This window comes from Lycium barbarum, chromosome 3 (assembly GCF_019175385.1).
Source record: "Lycium barbarum isolate Lr01 chromosome 3, ASM1917538v2, whole genome shotgun sequence".
In the NCBI taxonomy this organism is placed as follows: Eukaryota; Viridiplantae; Streptophyta; class Magnoliopsida; order Solanales; family Solanaceae; genus Lycium; species Lycium barbarum.
In genome coordinates this window covers 126,810,363-126,828,613 of record NC_083339.1, presented here as the reverse complement: position 1 = coordinate 126,828,613, position 18,251 = coordinate 126,810,363, and the positions used below count along the sequence as shown (strand labels likewise).

Below are 18,251 nucleotides of genomic sequence, written 5' to 3'. Positions count from 1 at the left end.
TGGTCATGTGAATGTTGCATCAAATTAAGGCGCCTTACATAATAGTTATGTCACTAGTAAAATTTTCAATGATCATGTTCTTGGCCGATAAATTAAAGAACATCCAGCACACTGAAATTAAGTAAACCAGGCTACAGAATTAGTCAAAGAAGATCATTCAATGCAATTTGCATCACTACACATCCAAATCAGTGAAAGAACCGTGCTGGACATTGACTTGCAAAAGTCAACAAGCCTGTCTTCTGTCTTTTGCTTCTCATTCATCCCCCTCAACGCCTCTATCTCTTTGCATTAATTAGAAGTTGCATCACAAACAATATAAGTAACTATATAAAGAGGAGAAGAGAAGGGAAAATAGGAAAAGAGGTTAATGGGGAGGTTGAAGTTGAACAGTGATCCAAGTCCAAGACTCAAGCACTTCAGTCATCCACATGAATTAGAGCTATGCACCCAACTCAAGAATCCCACACCTTGTTCAGGATGCAAACTCCCACCATTAAACCAAATGTACACATGCAAGCCTTGCAACTTTACTCTCCATTTGAGCTGCACTCAGTTCCCAGAGATGATAAATCACCCCTCACATCTAGACCACCATCTAGCTCTCCTTCCGACATCTAAGTACCCCGGTGGCCTTTTCAATTGTGACGCCTGCAACCACCATGGAGATGGCTTCAGCTACCACTGCAGCGACTGCGAATATGATCTCCATGTGACCTGTGCATCAAAACCCCTCAAAATCACACATCATTTGCATCAATGCCAGCTGGAACTCACCTTCAGGAATCCTTATGCTGACGCCACAGGCTTCTCTTGTGATGTATGCCACAAGATAGGAGTCAAGCAGTGGCTTTATAGATGCGGCACTTGCGACTTTGATGTTCATTTGGATTGTTCAAATTCTGCCCCGATATCAGCAGTTCAAGGGCCAACTATCCTCCAGCACCACCATTCATTCCCTGGGGCAAATACTTCACATAACCAGTTCCAGCAGCCTCCTATGGCGGCAGAAATAAGGCATAACCAGTTTGTGCATAGTGCAAAGGGCAACCAGCTCCCACAGACTCCCATATTATCAGGACAAGCGATGCCAAATCAGTATATCCAGGTCAGTCTGGGTACAGCTCAAGCAAGGCCAAACCTATTATTCAATAGTGCGAGTACAGGTTCAACAATCCCTCAGCACCAATCCTTGCAACCTCCTCTAATTCAAGGACCAGTGGGGCCTGATATATACATGCAGCCTCCTGGGACAGACAATGATTTGATGAATGCTGCAATTCAAGGACTCGTGGAAGGTGCAGCTCAGCAGGTTGGTCAAACTATCATGCAGGGGTTCATAGGTGGTGGTAACAACAGTGATGGCAATGAAGGGTCTTCAATTCTGAGAAGCGTTTTTGGTGACTTATCGCAGAACTAGATTATTTTATCTTTTCCATTTGAATTATATCATCAGTTCATGTAAAATAGGCACAACTTCTGGTTAACATAGTATCTTGGTAAATACCACACTATTTTCTGTTATAGATGCTTGGATATTTCCACATTTTTATGCTTTAAGACTTGCCCTAATCATAAGCCACAATGCAATGCCCAAAATATCTTGATAAATGCTATAATTTAATATTTAATTGTTGAGGTTTCTTGTTCAAAATTCACAATAAGGTTCTGATTATCAAGAACTTGGGAATGTGCCAATGTGCCAGGTCCACCACCTTGCTCTTGGTGAGATGACCCTAACCTACCATCTCTCAACGCCCTACTACTCAGGCGTTGGAGTTTCAGTGGTTGAAGAGTTGACTTTATTTTATCTTATTATTTATTTGTGGTAGCTACTGCTCTTTTTTAGACGGCTTTATCATGGCTTTTTCGCTTTCGTTATTTTCATTTTCATATTGCTTAGAATTGTTTGTCCTTATCTGACTATTTTTGCCATGCTTTCTCTTGAGCCGAGGGTCTTTCGGAAACAGCCTCCCTACCTTGGAAGGTAGGGGTAAGGTCTGCGTACACTTTACCCTTCCCAGACCCCACATTGTGGGATTTCACCGGGTATGTTTTTGTTGTTGTAAGATTTGACTTTATTAAGGATAAACATCATCAAATTCATGTTTCTGCATGAAGAGGTTGTCAGCATGCCAACAAACACCACCGCGTTCTGCATGGTATTAAATGGTTTCACACATTTCAGCGATTAGTTTATGGATATCGCATTAAAGAGAAGCATTGGCACGGCAGCAAATTCAGCCAACTCAGCTGCCAAATGTCGGATAACCAAAGAAGGGACAAAGGGTGTTCATTAGTTACCGACACGTTTGGGACAAAGGGTGCTCATCAGTCCCGGAAGTAGCTATATTATATCTAACTAAAATGAGATCGAGACTATAAACCCTTAATGAAAAGCATCCTATTCAATACTTATCACAAAACATAATGAAAAGCATCTTATCTGCAATTCTGCATATCAACTGGCAAAGGATAACAATGAAACTTACACCAGAACTACAAATCAATGTATGGGAACAATAACACTCGGGAAACAGGATATATGCCTGTCTCTTTCCACAATTGAAAGAAACATTTCCATCACCCTCAAAAGTAGCCTCAATTATTATTATCAATATGCATCTAAAATATACAGCAGCCTTCTAGTTTTAGGTACAGGGTCTCAGTCCTCCAGCAAAATTTAAATTTCATTACCTTCTTTGGAATTTACCGTTTGCTCAACTCTAAAGGAAAATCACTCACATGAGCCACCCATGAAAATTTTAGTTACCAAGTTAAATCAAGCTTGAAAGGAAAAAAAATTGAAAAATTAGTCTATTCCAACAACGACAACAACAGTCTTCTTTGCTAACCTTGTGGTTTGACTATATTATTCATCGTTGAGGAGTAAAAGGTATTCAATCTATTGAGGGGTGACTATACTGTTCATCTAAAATTTGACTATATTGTCTGGTAGCATGTAACTAGAAATTCAGGAAAAGATTCAAGACATTAGTTACTATATCAAATAGAAAAATAGGATTTACCATCCCACCACAATTTTAACTGGAAGAGAAATGGCACCATACTTGGGGATTAAAATTACATGCTAAGAATGATAATCAACAAAATAAATGGTCTGATACAAAAAAAGAATCAACAGAAGTTTTACATTCTAACCTAAATGGAACACCAAATGAGAAAAGAAGATAGATGAAAATATAACAATTACCAATTAAAAGGCTCTAAAATCAGGCAGATTCCTTAGCTTCTTCAGCTGCCTCTTCCTCTCGCAATTTCAACAAAGAAGGAGGTGGTCTAGGAACAATGCTTTTCTTCCATTTCCGATCAAGCTTCCTAGATATCCTTTTGTTAATTCCTTCTTCCAGCTCACGCTCCCGTTTAACAGTAAGCATTCGAGCAATCTAATAGATTAGAAATCCAGAGCACCAGAAACAAAACTAAATCAGATTCAGAAGTTAAACATGAGAAAAGGTAATTGATAATACCAAAATCTAAGGCATTGGAAATGAACATGACTGAAAATTCAGGAAAGGAATGTAACATAAGCAGTGAAAACGGGGGAAAATGATGGAAGACTAAGCAGCCATTATTTTGGTTCCGAAACCAAAAATGTAAGGCCAACCATAACTGCTAGAGTCCAACCAAAAAATGTACCCCCTTTTACAAGTAACAAAAACAAACAGTTATTGTCAACCAGCAGCAATGTTAATCTTTTATGTACAAGGAGGTGATTTCCTTCTATTCATTATGACGAGAAATCACTGCTATTCATCTTAGGACCTCAGGGGTGTTATGCCGAGAACAAGAGTCTTGCAAACACAAGGATTGGATAATTGGTGCACATTAAACTTCAAATTAGGGAAAAAATACAAGACAATTAACATCAAAATAAAAAAATAAAAAACTTTTCAAACAGCATTGAGACGTCTTAAGCTGCTCAAGTTGTTGATACTGAAATTTGATTGAATCTACTACATTCAAAGATTTTGATGATCTCTCATGTAAAAAAATGAGTTCACTTTTTCAGTTCATTGACTGCAGCTCACCACTTTTTCAGTTCATTGACTGCAGCTCACCTTCATTATAGTTTAGAATAGGAAACTATGGACATGCTCACTTCTGCAATGAGCGGTACACTTGTATTACTTATTACTCTCAGAGTAAAAACCTAGGAATCAACTCAGAAACCTTGTTCTGAAAACCTGTCCCTCGTCGAGTTTCGGACTAAGGAACGGTTGGGACAACGTACACACCATGTTCACACCTTGGGTATCCACGCAACAAATTAAAGGCTAATGAAACATCTTAAGAAGGACTAACAACATTTCTCAAATTAGTTCAACATTTAAAGAAAAATTGCTGCAAATTCCATCAACAGCCTCAAAATTGCTGCAAGGGACAAGCTATTAACTATGTTCTCTACGGAACTACGACCCCGTATGCTTGATAATTAGTTAAGCATGAATCTACCATGTAGAAGAAACTCCTCAGACATATAAGGATTCTCTCTTCAGTGCAAAGTGATCCCAAAATTTTGGCACTGCTTTATGCCTTTGTCCAAACTTTTCTCCAACTTTCACTCAAACATGTACCAACATTAACTAATGCTAATAATGTGACATCAAAATTCGTAAAGAGATGCCAGACTGAGATGGTTTGGGCATGTGAAGAGGAGAGACACAGATGCTCCAGTGCGGAGGTGTGAGAGGTTGGCTATGGAAGGTTTCAGGAGAGGTAAAGGGAGGCCAAAAAAGTATTGGGGAGAGGTGATTAGACAGGATATGGCACAGTTTCAGCTCACCGAGGACATGACCTTAGATAGGAGGTTGTGGAGGACTCAGATTAGGATAGAAGGCTAGGTGGCTTATCCTTTCACCATAGTAGTTGTAGTTTTGCTCATTTGTTTATTGCCATTTGATTTCTGCATTTGATTGCTGCTTATATGTTGAGCCGTTGTACTTTGGTTATCTTATTTATCTATAGTAGTTAATGCTCCTTTCTTTCCGGACTGTTCTACCATGACTTTTTCGCTTTTGTTATTCCTTGTTTCATATTGTTTTCGATATGCTTGGTCCTATCTGACCTTTTTTCTTGTTTTCCTCTCTTGAGCCGAGGGTCTTTCGGAAACAGCCGCCCTACCTTTCAAGGTGGGGGTTAGGTCTGCGTACACTCTACCCTCCCCAGACCCCACATGGTGGGATTATACTGGGCTTGTTGTTGTTGTTGATGCCAGACTACAGATTCCACTACTACTATCACTTAAAAGTGACATTTGCCAAATCAAAGCACCAATTTATGTGCACCAACAACTTGTATAGTACTCCATCCGTTTCAATTTATTTGTCTTATTTTCCCTTTTAGTCTGTTAAAAAAAGAATGTCACTTTTTATATTTAGTTGGTGTAACTCTTTACACCTAGTATCATTCATGCCATATTTAAGACCACAAAATTCAAAGGGCATTTTAGTACATTACACACATCTTTAGTTTAAGACCACAAGATTCAAACTTTTTTATTTTCTTAAACTCCGTGCCGAATCAAACTAACACAGACAAATTGAAACACAGGGAGTAGTAGATATGCAAAAACCAAAATTACATACAAAAATTCAGGCAATCATTTTCCCCAATGGAGCTAATAAGTACTCCCTCCGTCCCATATTAGTTGTTCACATTACTATAAATATACGTCCCAAAATACTTATCCATTTACAAGAATAGAATTAATTAAATTTTTCCTACTTTGCCCTTAATATTATTTGTTTCTCAAAGTAACCAATATTGATTAGAGTGCAATTAATTGGAGAGAGATATGGGTAATGTAGTAACAATACACATTTATTTATGAGTTGTTAAAGGGGAAAGTGAACAAGTAATATGGGACGGAGGGAGTAAAACAAACTGTAAAAACAGAAAAGAGGGACATTACACAGTACCCTTTTGCGCATGCGAAGAAATTCGCTAGACTTAAACTCATTACGAGCTGATCTTTGAAGACGAAGCATGAATAGCTCTCCTTTAAGGTCTACAATCTCTTGTTGAAGTTCCTCAGTTGTTTTGGTTCGAATTTCTTTCAATTCTTCTTCTTTCTTTGCCATTTTCACTACCATTGATGAAGAAGAATGAGTGGTTGACATAGAGTGAGGGGTTCTAGCATGAATTGGACAGACTTGTGCAATTCGAATGCCATGGAAAGAGGATTTAGAGAGGTTAATCTTGGAAGTAAAAGTGACACTTGAGGAGAGGCTTATCATCCTTTCTGATGTTCTTGCTACTCCTGGATAAGAGGGGAGTCTTTTTTTCTTCATGTTTTGATGGCTATGTTTTATTTTATTAAAGGCCCAAAGAAAATGTTTTAATTTCGACTGGGCCTACTGCAGGGCCTGGTTTGTCCAACTTTGACCCGAAATGACACTTTTCTTGGATAAATTCACAAATACACATTTTTAAGCCCCCTGTAATTAAAAATAATCACTGTCCTGTGGTTTGTAATTTTACAGTTGAAGACACTATCATGAAGTTTCACTTGTGAAATTTAAAACCACATAACAGTGAGTATTTTTGAAAGACCGGATTGAAAAGTGACCAGTGGAAGCTATTTCTACATTTGTTTAATCAATCCAACATTTGAACTCGAAACAGTGGATTTGCGTGTATATCCAACATTTGAACTCGAAACAGAGAATTTGCGTGTATCGAATTCCAGCACTTGTGAACTAATCTGCTTATGATTGCCATAGTACTTGTGAACATTTAATTACTTCTAGTCTATGTTAAGGACTTAAATTAATTTTATAAGATAAAAGTGTTGAACTTTTAGTTGAGGTGATCACACAATTAATATAATATTGTAGAGATCCTAACGTCAAGCTCAACCACCATTCATCAACAGATATATACATGAGATGATAACCATGTGCTCTCCTCAGCCGTAACTGCTATTCATGCTGCTTTTAAATCAGAGTGATGAAGTTTATAGTCATGTTGTTATGAGAAAGCTCCAGTATTAGGTTTCAATACTGCATAATCTATTTAGTTATTACGTATTACAACTATATTAGTTTGTTTCCTTTATCTAAGATCTCAGAGGAAATCACAATATGTTGAATACTACTGTTTTAAGAACTTAATGTGCTTTCACTAACTAGAAACAGCTTTTGACCATCAGAGATCATGTTTGTGCCCAGAATCTTGGCTCCATTTTCTGACACTACACAATTTGCTGATGAAACTCTTAACTGCTCCTTTCCTGCGTTAATGAGCTCATCAAGGCTTTGCGGTACCCATAGAATGACTCCTCTTCTTCTCTCCTCTTTGAGATCCCTAGGTTCTGAAGTGAATACTATGCATCTAACTCGCTGCAACTTCATCTATCATGCCAATAAACATTGGTTAGCTCAGGTTATTCTTGAGAGGAAAAAGAATAATTGAAGACTTGGAACACAAAGAGAACAGGCCATACAAACTAGAGTTCCTTATCAATAAGATGTTCAAATAGTAGATTCATGTTTTCCCTCCAATGCTCTTATTTGAATACCAAAAACCTACCTTATTTATAGAATAGAATGAAAGTCAAAACTAGAAACAAAGCGAAAAAATACGACTGATCTGACAAGGAAACCCTTTAATTTCTATCATCCAATTTCTGGAATGGAAACCTAAGCCCAAGGAATTGGTTGAATGTTACACGTGAGATGTCAATCAAAAACATTCTATGATATAAGATAGACGGGATAAAAAAACAGTACAAGGGCTGAGTTGAGACTTTTGAATAGTTTAAGTGTCTCTGGCATTAGTGGGAGAAAATAAATATTTTGCATTGCTTTACCTAGTCATACTTTCTCCAAGATATGATACAATGGTCTTATTTTGGTTAGCAGCTCCTGTAAATCATTTTTTGAACCAACAAATAAAGAACTGGGATAGCCCGATGCCGATAACTCAGGTAGTTTCCCAATCAACCTTCCAATCTGGCAGCATGGTTTTTATGCATGCAACCAAAATCATTTTATATCTTTTTCAGACGGTCACTTGTAGAAAATCAGTTTCAGAATATGTCAATTGACATCAGTAATTTGTTACCTTCAATACTTTTACTAGTAAAAGCAAGGGCTTCTTTATTCTTTGAAATCAAAATAATGATCCTATCAAAATAAATGATCCTTTGCTGGGAAAAACGCAGCAAATCATTTCAAAACTTGAGTTATCATCATCTTTTGAGATTTAAACTATGCAATCACCGCGGAATATATGTTTTGAGGATTCATACACTTATTTCTATTCTTTTGAATTGTGTGTGAAGATAAAAAACCTAACTCAAGGGTTGCGTGGGGGAATCTGTCTATAAGTTGAAAAAGAAGGCAAACCTCTGTAAGAGTTAAAAACAGCTGTTGTAAAGTAATTTTGGTCTGATCCACTGCTGACGAGTTAAATGATTAAGGAAGAAGTTCAAAATCTTCGAGCAGGAGACTCTAGGTGGTCAATGTAGCTCACATGGAATGTGAATTTCCCTAAATCACTGCATTCCATCATTTAATTTCTCTTAACACTTTTCTTGCTTTATTTTTTTCTGCTGAATTGAGGACCTTAACTCTGGTCTCTGATATTCGAATGCTCTGATGTTTTAAGAACTAATCTGATACTGGAACACTTGAGTGGTTTGATCTAGTAGATGTTTTGTTTCTGGTTGTTGCTTTATTACTCATTGTGTGAGTTCTTGAAAAGGCGTTATCTAATTAGGGATTTTTTTTTTTGCAAAATGTCTATATCAACCTAATTCATCACCCTCTCTAGTTGGCTGTCCATCTATAAGATATAGGGAGAAGATTTTAGTTGTAATGTTACCTTGACTTTTGCCAAAGCTCATAGAAAATTCTGATAATTGACTACCCTTTGCATCTTCCAGTAGCTTAATAAGATTCTTGCTTCCACCTACTCGAGCTTCATCAAGTGGACTTTTTCCCCACCTGCAAAGATGTGTGCAGATAACAATTTTGAGTGTTCAAGAAGGTAAGACTATGCTATATTTGTATCTAAATCCTTTGTAATCAAATGCCTTTAAAAGTCATGATACGATAAGGAAAAGTATTTTAAAAAGCTAAATAGTAGTTCATGCAATTCTTGGTGAAAGTTTACAAAATAGAGCAACATTTATTGCAGAACTCCTTATTAAGACCATTCACTTGTAAAGATCCTCAGTTCACAAAGTAAATTTGTTTGCGATGTAACAGAGAAACAAGCAACCATTTCACACACGAAACAGAAATTCGATCCCAAAATAACTTTCTTAAAGTAAAGCAGAAGCAGGTGTAAGTGCATATTTAAGACTGATCTGCTTATAATGCAGCATTTAGTCATGAAAAGCACGTCAGGTGGCCATGAAAAAAAAAAAAGCTACAAATACATGAATATTTATGCATGTTAGAGGACAGATGTACAATAGACATAGTGTGCAGTGCTCATACTCATTAAACTCGATCACATTTGATTGCAAGCAAGACTCAGAGAGGATAATACACCTGCTTCTCTTCTCTTACTTAGATAAGTGAATTAAATTCCTACAAGTACCTGTCCACCACGAAGACACTAGCCCCAGCTTCTAACAGTAATACTGAAATTGGATACAACCCTTCTGATGCAGCAAGGTGAAGCGGTGTTCGGGAGTCATAATTTTTGGAGTTAGGATTGATGCCGTTGGCCAAAAGTCTTCTCAAATACTCTAAATCTCTTTTTGTAACCGCCTCACAAAGGTAAGTCCCGTCATTATCTATACCTAGTAGTGCCCCTGCTTCCACCAGCAAAGAAGCCACATGATCATGCCCATTCTTGACCGCTTCAAGCAATGGAGTGTAGCCAAAGTTATCTGTTAAAGAGAAGGTTCTGTGAGAAATTCTTTTTTGGGGAGAGAATTAAGAATCAATGAGAAATAAATTGAAGAATTCAAGAGATGACCCAGGTAAACATGAAACAGGAAAAATAAGTTACCTCTAGCATTAATCTCCACTCCTCTTTGGATAAGGAAAACTGTAATATCTCCATGTCCTTTGGATGCAGCAAGATGCTGTGTTTACACCACACCAAGTAAGACTTCATCACCACCTTTTTGACTAAAGAAATGAAACTAAATCCAGCACCTTCTTAGATAAGGAAAAAAACGGTATCAACAAAGATACCCAATTCTGTTTGGATTTACTATAAGCAACTGTAGAGAAACATCTAAACTCAAGTCTTACTTTGAGACTGTTCTATAGTTGTTGAATATGTTTTTTTGCATGTTTGGGGTCAAGTTGGTCATGCCAAGAACAGTCAAGGAATTACTTATCTGTTGGAAAAGAGGAGGTATAGACAAACGCAAACAGAAGATTTGGGAAAACATCCCAGGTTGCATTTGGTGGTCTGTTCGGAGAGAAGGGAATCAAAGTTGTCTTGTAGGCAAATGGGATCCAGATACGAGAATTATGTATAAATAAATTGTCTTTAGCATCTTGGTGTAAGATGGAAGATCTCTTTGAGTTAGACAGATCAATTAGCCTCAATAGAAAACAGAAACTTTAAAACTCCTCTTTGAAGCAAGTCGTCTAATATTGGAATATTTGTAAATATCCAATTATAAGAACAGTTGCTACATTAAAGCAGCAATAAAAGGAATATGGAGTATAACCTTGATATGCTTTTTTATAAATAACCTTGACACTGATATTCGGTAGCTTGCTATAACGGAATCAAGCTATAAATAAATTAATGTGAGAGGAAACTTCAAGCAGAGATAGAACCTTTATCAATACAGTTTACATAAGCTAAAAATAGATACCAGAGGTGATCTTCCATCATAATCAGTTCGGTTAGGCTCTGCTCCTGCACCGATTAAACGACTTATTCGATACAAGTCTCCATCATGAGCAGCACAGTTCAATCTCATGGCCAGCTCAGATTCATTTTTTGCAATATTTAGTGTTATCGCTGACTCCAATATCTTATTCCGAAGAATTGACTCTCTTCCCTGAGAAATTCCAAATATCACATAAGATGAGAATGGCCCTTTCTGTATTTTCCAAATGTTCAAAATCACTAAGACGTATTCAGAAAAACTATTACCTGTCCAAACACGTGTGTCCAGTTAAGTTGCTTAATTTTTAACATAGCATTTGAAAATAAACAACAGAAATTTGGACGACAGTGAGAGATTAAAAACGAAATGACCGAACCTCAAGGAGGTTATTGATGATCACACGCCCATCAGAGAAGTATATTCCCAGAATCTCCAATAGATCTTGTTTATCAATTCGTAGAAGTCTAGATAGTTCAGAAACTTGAACTGTATAAGGGACTGGGATGTTGCATAGAACGGAAATTTCACCAACAGAGTTGTAAGTTTGAAGATCCAGGAGAGATTCTTCAGTTTCATTTTCTTCTGATTTTGTTAGTTCTTCCTGTAGACGATAAAAATATGAACAAACATTTTATAATTGATACCCTGTTAAGTTCTTTGACTACTGATCAAAGTCTTTAAGTAAAGTCTTTTCCTAGTCCAGCTCATATTGATTTTTATCATCAGTTTACAATTTAACTGATCTTATATATACAAAAATGAAACTAATCTTAGTATTTTTACGAGCCACTATCCCGGATGACATAATAGCCATAACCTTGTAAGTGTAGTTTTCTACTATCATTCCCACACATTCACAAGGATAGCCCATTTCTCACGACCAAATGAAGGGGAGAGTTGGGCAATGACTGAGTAGTGGAGTTCAAAAGATGGAATTCATACCACTTTACCGTGACAGACAAAATACAGTTGATCTGCCATGCTACCCTGTTCCAAAATCACTTCCCCTGGAAGGAAAAATTCTTCATGTACTCTGATTGCCTACAAAAGGAGAAGATTTGGTGAGGATGTCTTCATTACTATAAACTTTACGTTATAACAAATACTACTTATCAACTTCAATTTCAGGAATATTAGCAAACAACGGAAAACCTAATTGACATAAACATTAATCATAAGAATTTGACTAGTCATTAACCAAATAAACACAACACTGTTGGCTGTCGTAATAGCTTGACGAAGGAAACATCAGACAAGTATCAAATTTGAAACAAGAATTTGAGGGCTTTAAATAGAAATCATATAAAACTCTAAAAAGGAAAGATAAAGGTTCCTTAAAGATTTATGATGAGTTTGTGAAAAGGCGCTGCATTTAATTTCAAGTCATCTAGCTATTTACATGTCTGCTTCAAGATAAAAGGACATAAATATTCCACAACCACTATGAAATGGACTTGATATAGGATAAATTTATTTTTATTTACTCTCTTGTTGATAAAATGGGACATCTGATATAAGACAGTGCATTAGTAGTCTGGTAGAACAGTTGAGGTGCGTGTAAGATGACACGAACCAGGTTTTTAACAAAGAGGATCAATAGATTGAACAGCTCTTGGGATATAGGAGCATTTCCATTTGGACCAGGCAGATTGGCTCACATTACAAAAAGCTGCTTGATGAAATAAGCAGAAATTGTATAAGGAATTGACTCCGTATTTATTCCTCAAAGATGCAAGAATAAGCGAACCAGAGACACACTTTTGTAAAGAAATGCAGAAACAAAATATTCTGAACTCTTTTTCTTGCGGTTAAGTGAACTTACAATCTGTTTGATAAATTCAGGCGAGCAACCTCTGAAAAGTGGGACTCCCCTCATGTATGGCTCGTATAATTTTTGCGAAATCTGCAAGAGGAACCAGTTAATGTGGTAACAGCACCCTAACTAATCATATTTCTACTTTTTACTTTCCTTTCCCTGATCTTTCCTTTTCCTTTGGTTACAGGGAACAAGGAGCAAGATATTATACAGACTAAAAAGATAAAATTCTTCTTCCAATACCTTAGCTCGAATTGAAACAGGAATATCCTGTAGAACAGACGATTCAGTATAACGGCTCTCATACTGTAATCTGACGTGATCTTTGATCTCTTTGCTTATGCTCTTCCCCAGCCTGTTTCGGTTCATATACTTTATAAGATCTGCCATTTTATCCCTAAACCTTTCAGTTTTGGATCCTTTTACAATTAATGCTGCCATGTTACCAAGCAGGTAGGCACCGAGAATCATGTCAAAAGAGACATAAATCATCACAAATATCATTTCCCTTACATTGACTGCATGAATTTCTCCATAACCTGTAGTATAAGAGGAGAATAAAATGCATTATTCTCAGATCCTAATCTTGAGAAAAGTAACCTTTCAAAATTGTCCTTTCGATTTCTGTTACTACCAGTTGTTTCTTTGCTTCGATTATCGCATTATTTTGTTGTTGTTACTGTTCCTTTTTTCTGAATGTTGTGTAAGATCACCCTATTATTTGCTATGTCTGCTTTACTTCTGTATTTTCTTTTTCAAACTGCTTTGATATGCGTTACTTGAGTCGAGGGTCTATCGGAAACAACCTCTCTACCTCCGCGAGGTAGGGGTAAGGTCTGCATACACTCTACCCTCCCCAGACCTCACCTGTGGGATTACACTGGGTATGTTGTTGTTGTTGTTGTTGTTGTTGTTAACCTTTCCAAATTCATGCTGCTCCAAGAATCAACTAGAAGCTGTTACCTACAAGGCAATAGTGCCAGAACCAGATATTTTTCCTAAAATGTATGCCTTAGCTTTTGATGTAAACTGTCTAATGAAGGAGACATTTTTTCATTACATTAACAATCCGTTCCTACTTATAATTAGTTGAGACTATTTTATAATGTTATCTTGTGTTATACAGCACAGACCAAAGAGGATTTGCATTATATCTTTCCTGTATATCTCACAGAAATTATTATTTTTATCGAAGAGTAAATTGGCTTGACTTTCTGGAGATTTGTCTAGCATTTAGGACATCGTAAGAAGGAACAATGTGATGTTAGGAAATTCAGGATCCAATCCCTTCTACTTCAAAGTCTTTCTACTAATAGCACCTTTACCAGCCTTAGAGCAGCATATAACAGAAGACCCAATAGTTCAGCTATATATGTTAGGCATGATGCTAAGATGTTAAGCTGAGTGGTAGAATATTCTAAAAGCTAAACTCTTTGTACTATCACTAGTGTGTTGCATTTTCAGTACATTTTGCCATGAGTAGGGGTAAGGTCTGCATACACTCTACCCGCCTCAAAACCCACTTTGTGGGATTTCACTGGATATGTTGTTGTTGTTGTTGTTAATTCTATAGGTTATGGAAGAGTTAATAATTCACAGTTCTTAGCAATCGAAGTACAATCATTTCCAGTTGCATCTGAATATTTCCATATCTTTTACTGAATGAAAATTTGATACTGATCATAACTATTGAAGCATGGCTTCATGTCATAAATGGACTCCGCCAATAGAAATTACTTCAATTATTTAGACCTAACTAATCTCAACTGTAATTCCTAATAAACTGAAAGATACGAAGTTTAGCAGCATTGTTCCTTCAGTAACTTTGCCAATTCTTCCTCTAATTTTCCTTTTGAGTGGAAAACAATAAGCAAGGAAGTAATGAAAAAATTCAGAAGATACACACTTGTGGTTGAGATGAATCTAAAAGATTTCTACACTACTGCCAAGTAAAAAAGGGAGTAAAATATGAATGTTGTTTTACACATTTGTATAAAAATGAATAGATGAAACTGGTCTTATAAAATCAACAACCGGATATATTTTGAACTTTGACATGAAAAAGAAAAATAGCTTACCAACAGTTGCCATTGTAACAATGGCAAAGTACAATGATGTGATATACCGAGTCCAGAGATCAATGTCTCGGAAATGTGCATAGCTATAGTCGCCCATCTTCAAACTTCCTATCCATGTATAACCTTCTTCCCATGGAGGCAATGTAGTAGCCAGATAGTAAAAGATGCAGGCAGCTGTGTGAGTGCTGTATAGTTCAACAACGAATAGCTTTATAATCCTTGTAAACAGATAATTCAGACGGATGTCTTTCTCCAACTTCTCAAAAAATTCTGTCACCCGAAGGGCTCGGCTCAGCCTAATCCATAGCATATACCTAACTGGCTCCTTTCTGCCACAAGCCTGACAAAAGAAAACAGATTTAGCTTTTCATTCTATAGCCCATAAAAGCCAATTTATTTGCTATCGTCATCATGCGAAACTGACTAAATAGAGCGCATAACTGTCCTTAATCTAGCATAACTAGAATCAACGTTCAAGCTTCAAAGTCATCAGATTCACCAAGATTTCAGTTGATCGTCAAGGCTGAAAGTAACCTTGACCTTTACAAACTTCTAGAGGAAGAAGAAAAAAGATGAGAATGCAAAACTAACACACAAGTCCATAACGAAAGGGAGAATTCTAGAGATTTGGTAGGTACACAGTCCTCAAACTCCAAATTACCACTTCTAACGGTCCTGAAAGGATTGTTCATGACACCATAAGTTAAATTTCCTAAACCGGAAGTTATAATTACAGCATCAGTGAAAGGAAGAATAATAATTTGAAAACAGAAACTAGTATGTGATCAGTTCATTTGTCTCAGAAAGAAAAGGAGACAAGGCAATCAATTTCTATCAAATCCAAAAATGAGATACCAATAACAAATAAAGAAGGTATCACAGTAATCCTCAAAGCCAAATGGTTGGGACCGGATGCATGAATTCTCTGTCTTTATTTGGCTCCATTCAGGTGCAATTCATCATCGTTACACAAATATTAACACAGGTTCTCAACCTACCATAACTCTCCTCCTTTAGATGCTAGGATAGCAGTTATAAAAGGGGAAAATTTTCACCAAAGAGGGGAGGGAAATACCTTGTATATAGCATCCCAGGGAAAGCAACCAAGCAAGTCCACTAGGAAACGAGATTTGAAGTACCTATACAGATTGGTCAAGATGAGTAATTCGCCAAAAGCTGCATGAATATTAAGGCCTAAAGTGAAAAAGGGTACTGACCGAATGGCAATGAGTTTACGATCGTAGACGATGCAGTAAGAATGGGCGTCTCGATAGGCAACGAAGAAGAGAACAACGATGTCGATGAGGAAAGCAATTTGGCCAGCGATGTCCAGAAGGAAGAGGTTTTCGGGGAGTCCTCTGAAAAACCCGAACTCCAGAGGAGTGAAGAAGGACGAGTACACTGCCCATATCAGTATGAATTGCGTCCACACTAAGTACCACCTGCATCCAAATATTCTGCTTTATTACTATTATTATACGGGCCTTGTAGTGGCAGTATGCATGGATGCTGCTGATTGTTTCCTTGCCGCCAATTATATACAAGGATTCAACAATATTACACTCCATTTTATATCAAGATCCAATAATATATACGTACTACGTAGTGTGTAATTAAAAATAAATTATCCTCTTTAGATTGTGTAATTGTTGTATAAAGGAAATTTAGCCTGGTGGTTAATGAGTTAGAAAACTACCGACTACACATATTAGGTTCAAATCTTAGCAATTTGATGAACAGAGTTGAAGTTATCTTATAGTACATGTAATGAAGACTACACACACTTTTTAGTACTCTCCCCTTCCCACGTGTTTGACTTAGCAAAAAAAAGTTTAAAAAATAAAGATTTGAAACTTGTGATCTAAAATTTATGTGGTTAGAAATCATTTTATAAAGTTAAATTGTTACTAAATATAAAAATATATCACTTTTTTGTTTAGACCGACTAAAATAAAAAAAAAAGTATCATATAAATTGAAATGGAGGAAATAGCATATACTATTGATTATATTGAAATTAATTATTAAACAAAGCATAGAAGCCACTTAATATTTGTTTATGATAATAATTTATTTGTTCAAATGTTAGATTCTATGAAATAAAAAAGTATGGTTCTCAAACGAGACCTCGAGTTAGAATTCGGGTGATTGCGGAAGTTGAGAAAGGAGATTAATTATATAATATCCACGGTTCGTGTAAAGAATTTTTACGCTATCAATTAACATACTATTATAGCATATATTCAATCAATATATTTCATAGTTATCAAAAAAAAAAAAATATGGAGAACCATCTATTAATATTTTTTAGATTACTTGATAGTATAAAAATTTCTTAATAGTCGGTGAACACAAGTTAAACCCTTGAGAAAAAAAAAAAGACTTTATATAAATGGCAAAAAACCAATTTGGTCATTGCTTATAAATAGTTGGCAAAGGTATAATTGAATTTCGCCCCCTTAAATAACCCCAAAGAGGACATATATAGTGACTGACCAATTATCAGGATGAATAACAAATCCACAGCAGTGATCTCTACGTCCCCTGCTTGTAGTGCTCTCTCTCCCTTCTTCATTATTTCTAATTCTAACACTAACACTGGTATCAAGACTAGAGTGGTTCCTCAACAGCTTGAACCGATTCTTCCAAGTTGAGTCTTTATTTGAATTGGAAGTTTCTTGAAGATCCTCAACCTTATACTCTTCTTCTTCTGAATCTTCTCCCGATCTTCTTTCTCCTCTATCCATCTTTACTTCTACAAATATACTTTATTTATAAAATCCAACTAGTAATTTTTGTTTTAAAATGTTGTAATCTTGGGACTGTCTTAATTCAGAAAGAAAAAAGCAAAATCTAGTTCTTGTCTTATAGAGTCAATTAATTAGTTACTGGTGCAGGATACCGTTGGACAGGATGAGGTGGTTAGAGAATACATAGCATTGGACGAGGAATATAATCTCTTTATGTCAAGCCGAGAATCAATATAATTAAAGAGATAAGTTGGAGATAACACTGAATTTATGCTGCTGCTACTTTATTGATTGATCATTTCATCTCCATTATTGGGTTAACAGTGTGAAGTTTTATTATAGCAGTTGAAGATTACTTGTACGTACTGCAGTATCTCTTTACCACTGCGTCCGACTTTTCTTGAGCATCATACTTCCCCTCGACATTTAAAGCATATTTTTCGGCAAATTAATAAGGGTTCAAGATTCCTATTTAGGTTATTTAACTTTTTTGATTCGTTCTGTCTTGACTTCATCAAATGTATGGTTAATTATAGAGAAAAGGACACAACTGGCCGTTTGGCCCAAATTAAATCCACCCGCTGGCCCAAGTTTCCCCAATCTAAAATGTAGCCATTAAACAAACCCCATCCGATAGCCAAAATTTAAATAAGACAATTTTCAAATAAAAACTCAAACGCAAAAAACTCTGAAGCGATTTCCTCCTTCAATCACTCTTAAACATGGAAACTTCAACCTATATAACATCTAAACAACAGCCGTAAAAATCAATTT

General features: G+C 36.3%; 3 protein-coding genes across 4 annotated transcripts; 1 reads left to right on the top strand and 2 right to left on the bottom strand.

The window, feature by feature from the left end:
* Positions 1–336: 336 nt before the first annotated feature.
* LOC132632341 (uncharacterized) lies at positions 337–1,526 on the top strand. The gene has a single exon (XM_060348238.1). It carries the CDS (start codon positions 371–373, stop codon positions 1,418–1,420), a length of 1,050 nt encoding a protein of 349 aa, XP_060204221.1. The 5' UTR covers positions 337–370; the 3' UTR covers positions 1,421–1,526.
* Positions 1,527–3,060: 1,534 nt separating this feature from the next.
* LOC132632342 (large ribosomal subunit protein uL29c-like) lies at positions 3,061–6,329 on the bottom strand. The gene is made up of 2 exons (XM_060348239.1): positions 5,943–6,329; positions 3,061–3,407 (listed from the first exon to the last, which is right to left on the bottom strand). The coding sequence occupies exons 1-2, from the start codon at positions 6,312–6,314 to the stop codon at positions 3,234–3,236; spliced, it is 546 nt and encodes a 181-aa protein (XP_060204222.1). The 5' UTR covers positions 6,315–6,329; the 3' UTR covers positions 3,061–3,233.
* A 638-nt stretch (positions 6,330–6,967) lies between these two features.
* Positions 6,968–17,603, bottom strand: LOC132632340 (potassium channel SKOR-like). Of its 2 annotated transcripts, XM_060348237.1 has the most exons (14): positions 17,224–17,603; positions 15,946–16,170; positions 15,804–15,867; positions 14,729–15,068; positions 12,894–13,189; positions 12,657–12,737; positions 11,777–11,875; positions 11,211–11,435; positions 10,817–11,005; positions 9,991–10,066; positions 9,574–9,868; positions 8,851–8,972; positions 8,470–8,477; positions 6,968–7,376 (listed from the first exon to the last, which is right to left on the bottom strand). In XM_060348237.1, the coding sequence occupies exons 1-14, from the start codon at positions 17,472–17,474 to the stop codon at positions 7,125–7,127; spliced, it is 2,523 nt and encodes an 840-aa protein (XP_060204220.1). In that variant the 5' UTR covers positions 17,475–17,603; the 3' UTR covers positions 6,968–7,124. The 2 variants fall into 2 exon arrangements, with proteins under 2 accessions (XP_060204220.1, XP_060204219.1); XM_060348236.1 differs by lacking the exon at positions 8,470–8,477.
* Between the last annotated feature and the right edge of the window lie 648 nt (positions 17,604–18,251).

What these genes read in the sequence shown, in the direction of transcription:
- LOC132632342 (XM_060348239.1), bottom strand. Translation starts at nt 6,314, where the DNA reads ATGAAGAAAAAAAGACTCCCCTCTTATCCAGGAGTAGCAAGAACATCA. An exon ending in TTCTTCGCATGCGCAAAAGG is followed by an intron (nt 3,408 to 5,942) that starts GTACTGTGTAAT and finishes CTAATCTATTAG; the next exon opens with ATTGCTCGAATGCTTACTGT.
- LOC132632341 (XM_060348238.1), top strand. Translation starts at nt 371, where the DNA reads ATGGGGAGGTTGAAGTTGAACAGTGATCCAAGTCCAAGACTCAAGCAC.
- LOC132632340 (XM_060348237.1), bottom strand. Translation starts at nt 17,474, where the DNA reads ATGGATAGAGGAGAAAGAAGATCGGGAGAAGATTCAGAAGAAGAAGAG. An exon ending in TGTTACAATGGCAACTGTTG is followed by an intron (nt 13,190 to 14,728) that starts GTAAGCTATTTT and finishes CTTATACTACAG; the next exon opens with GTTATGGAGAAATTCATGCA. An exon ending in TTGTCTGTCACGGTAAAGTG is followed by an intron (nt 11,436 to 11,776) that starts GTATGAATTCCA and finishes TATCGTCTACAG; the next exon opens with GAAGAACTAACAAAATCAGA.